We start from the raw sequence: 8,602 nt of genomic DNA, 5'->3' as shown, positions 1-8,602 counted from the left end.
AGTTTTATATTATTTCCCCACTCTAATTTTCCTTGTTTGAGCCACATGTCCTCATAATTTTCCACACAACAACACCCTGAATACACAGACATGTCCTCTCTATCATGTTCCTTATTCATTCCTGGTTCTTGAGGCAGGTTTTGAAGATGCAAAACTGGAAGATAATTTGCTTGATTTGATTTTCAGATGTCTTTTCTGTCAGGGCACATATTTGTAAAACAAAAAAGTAATCATGTACAGGAAAAGAAAAGTTGGGAAATAATTAAAAGTTAACAAGCTTCTTAACCTAAGCTTAGCTACTCACAAACTAAGAATTGAAAAGCAACTTGCCTTAGCCTAATGTAGGAGAAAAACACGAACTCACAGATCTAACTTTGTCATTGTTTGTTTCAACTAAACAACTCATACATCTGAAATCTACCAAGAATTAATGAGGAGGTGAGTTTTAATGTTACAAAGGCTTCCTCATTAAAAAATGTTTCACATCAAATTCCTTAAAGAGTGAGTGCCCCCCAGTGCATGTAAAGTTTTTTTTTTAAGGATTAATAACAGAAAAATGGGCAAACTCTAAATTACTAGGAGCCAAGATCAATTAACCTCAACCAGAAAGAGGAATGCATTCCTAAATTTTACTACAAATTATATACTATGGTAGTGTTATATATCACTATGTATTGTCTACTTCCATTCAGTTATATCTAGTACCCACTAATGAGAGTGAATCAAATAATTTTTAATAATATTTACCAATTTCCTAGCCTGAAGTGAAGTAAAGTAGAAAGTTACTGTTTGTTCCCTAACAACAAAGGTCCAATCCTGGAAGGGGTGATTCTCTTAATCGGCCATTGTGTTGACTCTATGACCCCCATTCTCTCCTTGATTGTAAATTCTGAAGTCAATTACATAGAGATCACAAGACAGAAGAAATCTATCATCTTGGCATTAATGCCTGGTAATAGGAAATTGCAAATTTTGAACCACTGGAAATGATTACACCTTCCATGAATCTAAATCAGTGGCCATTATTTCTATATTGTTCACAATTTCAACTGTTTTAGTGTATGATTTAATACTTGATATACCTTTTTTATTATGTATGGAAGTTATAAAAATGGAAAAAGCAAGTATTATTCAGGAAATCTTTTAAATTTAATTCCTAGGATAAAGTTTAACTAAAAATTATTATAGATCCTAACAATCTTTTAAGTTTCATAATGAGATAAAGGCCATAAAGACTATATATATATAAGTATATAAAGTCATCAGCCACTTTGTAAAACTTTGGGGATGCTCAATCCAACTGATTGCTATCACCTTCAACATTCCAATTTTTAAATCCTGAGTCAAGCACGAAGAAAAAGAAAAAAGAAAGAAAAGAAGAAGCAAAACCAAATAAAGCCATGCCAATCTCATCTTATATTGTGCGCCAAGTACAGTTTTGTCAAAAACAGTGGGAGGTAACTCAGTCCACCTAGAAGCACTTGTGGTGGATGATGGAGGGACCAGACTCATCATACTCATCCTTGCTGATCCACATCTGCTGGAAGATGGGCAGCGAGGCCAGGATGGAGCCGCCCATCCACACAGAGTACTGGCGCTCAGGGGTGGCAATGATCTTGACCTTCACCGTGCTGGGAGCCAGGGCATTGATCTCCTTCTGCATCCTGTTGGTGAAGCCAGGGTACATGGTGGTCCCACCAGACAGCACTATGTTGGAGCAGAGGTTGTTGTGGATGTCGATGTCACACTTCATGAGGGAGTTGAAGGTAGTCTCGTGGATGCCACAGGCTTCCAGGCCCAGGAAGGAGGGCTGGAAGAGAGCCTCGGGGCAGCAGAAGCGCTCGCTGCCGATGGTGATGACCTGACCGTCGGGCAGCTCGTAGCTCTTCTCCAGGGAGGAGCTGGAGGCGGTGGTGGCCATCTCCTGCTCCAAGTCCAGGGCGACGTAGCAGAGCTTCTCCTTGATGTCACGCACGATTTCCCTCTGGGCTGTGGTGCTGAAGCTGTAGCCACGCTGTGTGAGGATCTTGATGAGGAAGTCCGTCAGTTCCCGGCCAGCCATGTTCAGACTCAGTATTGCATGGGTGAGGGCGTACCCTTCATAAGTGGGCACAATGTGAGTGGCCCCATCACCAGAGCTCATCACGATGCCAGTGGTGCAGCCAGAGGCGTACAGGGGCAATACAGCATCGATGGCCAAGTACATGGCTGGGGTGTTGAAGGCCTCGAACATGATCTGGGTCATTTTCTCACGATTGGCCTTGGGGTTCAGGGGGGCCTCAGTCAGCAGGATGGGGTGCTCTTCGGGGGCCACACGCAGCTCATTGTAGAAGGTGTGGTGCCAGATCTTCTCCATGTCGTCCCAGTTGGTGATGATGCCATGCTCGATGGGGTACTTGAGGGTCAGGATGCCTCTCTTGCTCTGGGCCTCATCACCCACGTAGGAGTCCTGGCCCATGCCCACCATGACGCCCTGGTACCGGGGGTGCCCCACGATGGATGGGAAGGTGGCATGGGGTACATCGTGACCCGCAAAGCCAGCCTTGCACGTGCCAGAGCCATTGTCAACCACAAGCACAGCATCATCTACCATGTTGAACTGGTGTTGGTGGATCCTGGTGGCAAAGCTGGAGCAGTGAGGGGCCTTTGCTGGTGGAGTGGATGTGGTCTCAGCTGTCACCTTAAAGTTTCTTGATCTACTCATGCAAGAAGGTATATAAGACACTCCTAAGAAATAATATATATAAAGTTTTAAATACTGAAATATGATTATAAAAAAGGAAATAAATAAATTTAATTGCCACAGAATTATTAGCTATTAAAAGTCTTTTATATTTAAAAATCAGCTTAGTATTGACTGAAAACAACAATTTTAGCTTTTAGGGAACAATCGCTATTAATTTCTACTGTTCCTAAAGTTACTTTGGTTTGGTATATATCATGCTAATGTTTAAAACACTTTTTGTGAAACAGATATCTTATCAAAAAAAAAAATAAACTATGCTTAAAAGAAGTGATTGCTTCCATATTGAATTAAATTCATTTGAGTAACAAATTCCAATGCAACATATATCTTTGGTGCCTGATAGTTATGAGAAGTGGATGTGGTTTACACCAATTCGACCCCACCCCCTGCTGCTGGAGTTCTCTGGAGTAGAAATGATCTAATCTTGCTTCACTGCAAATATACTGACATCATCAGAAAGGAGTTCTCTCAAGGTTCCTCATCAATTCCAAAAGTACCTAATTAGCCCCATTTTTTCCTCCTTCATTCCTTTCACTGTATTCTTCCCTCTTCAAAGGTACCTCTAGATCTGTGGTCTTAATTCTTCCCCTTTTATATTCTTTTGATGGACATTCCCCACCACTCCTTTTTCCTGTCTGCTTCATGACAGTATCTTACACCTGTCATTTCTACTTCAACTCTTTGCCTCCCTCTGGCTATAAACATGCTCAGAAAGAAAAAACAAAATCATGCTTTTCCTTAATGTGGTTGTATCTTGAAATCTCCAGTTGATTTTCTTCTAAGATTTCTCTAAACAAAAGCCTCCCCTCTTGCTACTCTGAGTGTGGTCTGACGACCAGCAAAAATGTGTCATCTTAAATCTTGTTAAAAGTGCAGAATCTTGGCCCTGCTGCTCAGAAGCACTTCCAGTCTCCCATAGTAGAATTTAAGCATAGAAAAAACCCCAGCAATTTCCATAGATGTTCACTAACATACAGAATGTGTTATTTTTGTGTCTCCATCAACAGAAGTCAATTTGTTATAATCTGTTGGCTCCTGTGGAGCACTTTCCACAGTCTCATGCCCACATATACACACAAGAATTTTTTTTTTATAATTAATCTTGTTTCCCAATTTCTGGCTCAGAAGCTGCTTTCTATAAAAATGAAACAAAATAAAACAACAACCCAACTTCAGAAAACATCCTAGTCATACACTAGGTCATTCAGTCAAACAGTCAGTAAGAAAACAAATATTTACTGTATCTATCAAGTCATAGGCACTATCCTGGGAGAAACTGGCCTTATAAATAAAAGACAGATTCCGCTCTACAGTCAGAGGCAGAGACACACAAAAACAAATCAACACAGAAAGTGTCATTCAATGGCTCTACAGCTCAAGTAAATGAATACAGTATATGGGCACTAAGGAGAGAAGATTGTTGCATCTGCATAGTTCAGGGAATTCTCAGAAGACCAGGATGTGTCTTTAAAGACAGACCCAGTGCAGAGGGGGGTGTGAAGGGGATTCAAGAAAGGGCAGCCTAAGCAAAATGATGAGGAGTGAAACAGAATGAGTCACATGGAAAACTAGAACCCAGTTACTGGGAATGGAATAGAGAGGTCAAATTTGCTAGATTAACTAGAAGACATCACTTTATTAATTGAAAGTAAAGATTTCTAAAAAAAAAAAGAAAGAAAGAACAAAAGAAAGAAAGAAAGAAAGAGAAAAAGAAAGAAAGAAAGAAAGAAAGAAAGAAAGAAAGAAAGAAAGAAAGAAAGAAAGAAAGAAAGAAAGAAAGAAAGAAAGAAAGAAAGAATAAAATTAACTTCTACTGGAAACTATCTCTATACAACAGCTTGTAAAAATGTATAACGGAAAATAATTTGAATAAAAGAACTTAGAGACACTTGTTTCATTAGGTGAGTCTGGAAAATTAACAGAAGTGTCCTATGCAGTAATATGACATGTAGCACAGAATGATGTTCTTAATTACAAACTAAAGAAAATATTTGGCTGGGAAAATACAAAAGTGAGAAGTTAATGACACAGCATCCCTCAATTTATGTTTTAACATTACTTGATGCTTATATTTTAAGATAATAATTATAATATTTATGATAGAAAACAGTAACTCCATATGAGAAAGAGATTCTGTATCTTCCTCTTCTCTAACTACAATGGCAATGTTGCATCTATAAACGTAGCCACAGACACATTAATGAGAACATTTACCACTGCAAATTTCAAAAACGCATATAAATCTTATCTCCATTCATGGATCATTCAATAACATAAAGTGGCACAAAGGAATTTCAGAGGATTGAAGTATTTTCTGGATGAGAATCTCGGTCATGTTTGCAGTATTTATGAAGAAAGGTGGCAAAAGAAAAAAACTCTTAAATTGGAATAGATATCATATTTGAAACGATACATATCAAATTTTTTATACAAGCTTTTTTTTTGTTTTCAATGTAGATACTGGAGATTAAACCGCTATCTTGTGCATACTACACATGCGTTCTGCCACATACTAAGCTGTGCGCTCCGATGATGGGTAGGCAGGATGTGAAAAGCCTGGGACTTGGACAGAAAGTTTTGGAAAATTTCCAAACACATCGTCATTTTCACTGTCAGAATTATTGTCCTCAAAGAAGGTTCTAATTCCTAAACTCATAATGTCCTATTTTCCTTACTAGGGTAGATTTAAATATCAGTCATCTCAATTCAGCACAAGAAAGCCATCCTCCAGTAACTTACTGGTTTTCCTGACCTGCTGAGTGGCATATATTTGCTTTGGCTTCAGGACACTAAATAACAGCTTTAAGAATAACAAGTATGAACTTGAATAAAATAGAACATTACCCATTACCCTATGATCTAATACAAAGAGTATAGGTTTTGGAGTTATTCTAATGTGGATTTCAATCCTGGTTCTGACTTTCACCAACATACATCTTTTCCTGTATTCAAGATTAGGAGAGACCACATCAGGAGTCAAAAAATGTTACTTTCCTTACACCTCATTGATTATTATACAAATACTGTAGTATCCACTAGATTATTTCCTTGACCAAAATGATCTAGAACAAAAACTGAATTGTTTCAATTCAACACCTTTGAAGTAACAGAAATACAAACATGAGTAAATTTGAGGGGAAATGACTCCTGAATGATAGCCACACACGAACTAAACCAAACGCCATAAGCAAATATATTCACAACACAATCAGACTGAGATGGACTGAAAGAACAGACACTAAAGAAATGTTTTCTGCAAGGAAAAATTAGGGTAGGGGTAAAGAATTAAATTTTTCAAAAGCGGGAAAGAAGGAAGAAAAGGAAAAATGAGATGTGACCAGTCAAATACAAACAAGGCAAGAAAAAAAGGAAAATGGAAGTATAATAAGGCATGTGGGGAAATCTACATATTTCAGCATTTATATATAATAGATCAGGGTTGCATCAGTGTTGTTAAGGATACACCATGAACAAAAGCCTCTGTTTTATGTTTTAATTTTATATAAAATACATACATATTATATATAAATATATATGTGTATATATATATAATACCATGGCAAGTTTTATAAAAACATCAAAATATTTTACATATAAAAATATATATAAAAAACAGAGGCTTTTGTTCATAGTATATCTCTAATAATTTTGATTTGTAATACCCTGCATCATAAATACTAGTATAATAGTTTCATTTTGTCACAATTAAATGTCATTCAAATGAACATGGTCCTATGTCACTAACTGAAGACTGTAAATTATTACTAGAGAGAGAGAAAAATGGATCCAATAAAAGGGCCTAACACATCAACTTTCCACCTGGAGAAAGAACTGGTAATCAGACTTCTGAGGAGAATGTATGGCATGAAATGATATATTTAATGGAACAGGAGATGAGGCTAAAAGAAGGTTAAAAGTTTCAATCTAAAATTCTAAGCTCACAATTGGTGGATACTGAAAAATATACATAATCTTTTCCCTATTTATCACATGAGACTTCTTTATTTCCTTGTTATTTTTGACATACTTCTTAATCATGACAACTGAAATTATACATCCTAGAAAAAGGGAAGAGAAATTTGTCATATTTTTAAAATTCAAATAGAATTAAGTATGATAATAATTAATTAATATGCACATTCTTTTAACTGTAATGTGATACAGAATTCCATTTGCCTCTTCATTGATTCACATTCAGAAAATACTAAAATGCTTTGTCCAATTAAGACCTTATTCTAGGTGTTCCAGGAAGTACACAATTATGTTCTCGAATCTCCAGCAGTTTATACTGATGCAGGGGCTTTCAAATGAATATTTTAATAACTAAACTAGAATATGCCTGAAATTTGAAATTTTAGAATATCACATAAGGGCCTTGAGTACATATTTTTTAAAATTATTTTACAAAAACTCCTGAAGTTGTAGGTTTTTTCATATGGTCCCTAACAGTCTCTGCTTTGAGAACTGGTCATTATTTTAGAGAAAGCATGTGCACTTCAATTAGATAAAGAGCTTTGCATATACTCTTAATGGAATGATTTAGAAAACACAGAGGAATCCCTTTAGAATACGGGTTTTAAAAAATAGAATTTTAATCTCTATATTTCTACAATTTCAACTATTATTTTAGTTTTAATGCAGAACCAAAGATAGAAATAGAAAAGAGAAATTTTCTCCTAACAACTCTATGATGCCAAAATAAAAATTCCAAGGAAAAATCCTGGATAATACATGTTGTATATTTTTGAATTGAAAAACCTGAAGGAGATTGCATGATTACTGCAGTAAGTAACTGTATCCAATAAAGAATTCATTTAGGTTTGAGAATTATAAACGTCACATCAGTATGCTTTGAAAGTCAAGTTAAGTAACAATCCTTAACCTTGACCAAATTTCATACTTCCTTCAATGTGGGAAATTTTTTCCAATACAATTTTCCTCTCATCTTATATTTTGTAGCCAAAATTTTCTTCAGCTCCCATCTTTAGTATTTACTACAGTAAAAAAAAAAAAAAAAAAAAAAAAAAAAAAAAAAAATCAACTCATCAAATTGTGCTCTACACCGGAATTTGACACAACATTGTAAAATGATTATAAATCAATAAAAATGTTTTTAAAAATCAACTAATCGTGTTTTATAAAATGGTTTATTCCAATCCTATTTCCAATACAAACATAGATCACTGCTTAATTTTAAGACTAAATACTACACAAAGCTAAATTCAGAGTAGAAAGTTTGAAGTTCACAATAATACAATCAAAGTTCATACTAATAAAACTAAAATGAAATCCTTGAACTAATAGAAAATCATATGATCAAAAACCTCTGGTTGCAAATGACATCAGTCACTATTCTAAAGCAAGATGAATTCTGCTACACATTGTTCTTTGTGACACCCGGTCAGAATAATTGCTTTTCTACCTAACTGATGATGTGTTCATTCTAAGTTAATCCTATTAATTTAACCTTTCTGACTGTTGCTACTCTAGAGGAACACTAAGATTTTGTTTTTTTAAAGAGAATATAAATGATTGTAACTTTCCAGTTTATCAACTGCATGTATATATGTCTGTCTTTACTAAAGATTCTACCATTTGCTCTTTGTTTTCACTTACAGGAAGTAAAAGTGTCATGCCACATTGTGAAACAGCAAAAACTGTTAATAAATTCTAAAATTACATATTTGAAAACGGAATGTAAAAACTTATAGCAGTATCTGAACTTAAACATATCATATAAAGTATATAAAAATTAGCCCCTTCCTCCTCAGCCCTCTGTGTTCCCACTCTTTAAAATAATCCTCCTTGACCTCTTCAAAAAGTTAACTGTGAAGTCATTCTTTAAAACTCAATTCA

General features: G+C 35.6%; 1 protein-coding gene across 4 annotated transcripts; it reads right to left on the bottom strand.

Annotated features, from left to right (window-relative positions):
• Positions 1–1,456: 1,456 nt before the first annotated feature.
• LOC105099644 (actin, cytoplasmic 1-like) lies at positions 1,457–2,608 on the bottom strand. Of its 4 annotated transcripts, none has more exons than XM_064482290.1 (2): positions 1,976–2,593; positions 1,457–1,810 (listed from the first exon to the last, which is right to left on the bottom strand). In XM_064482290.1, exons 1-2 carry the CDS (start codon positions 2,591–2,593, stop codon positions 1,472–1,474), a joined length of 957 nt encoding a protein of 318 aa, XP_064338360.1. In that variant the 3' UTR covers positions 1,457–1,471. The 4 variants fall into 4 exon arrangements, with proteins under 4 accessions (XP_064338360.1, XP_064338358.1, XP_064338357.1 ...); XM_064482288.1 differs by having other exon boundaries at positions 1,457–2,265; positions 2,371–2,593; XM_064482287.1 differs by having other exon boundaries at positions 1,457–2,383; positions 2,465–2,593.
• Between the last annotated feature and the right edge of the window lie 5,994 nt (positions 2,609–8,602).

This window comes from Camelus dromedarius, chromosome 35 (assembly GCF_036321535.1).
Source record: "Camelus dromedarius isolate mCamDro1 chromosome 35, mCamDro1.pat, whole genome shotgun sequence".
NCBI classification, from domain to species: Eukaryota; Metazoa; Chordata; class Mammalia; order Artiodactyla; family Camelidae; genus Camelus; species Camelus dromedarius.
Note: the sequence above shows the minus strand (reverse complement) of the source record. Positions and strands in the feature narration are given on the sequence as shown.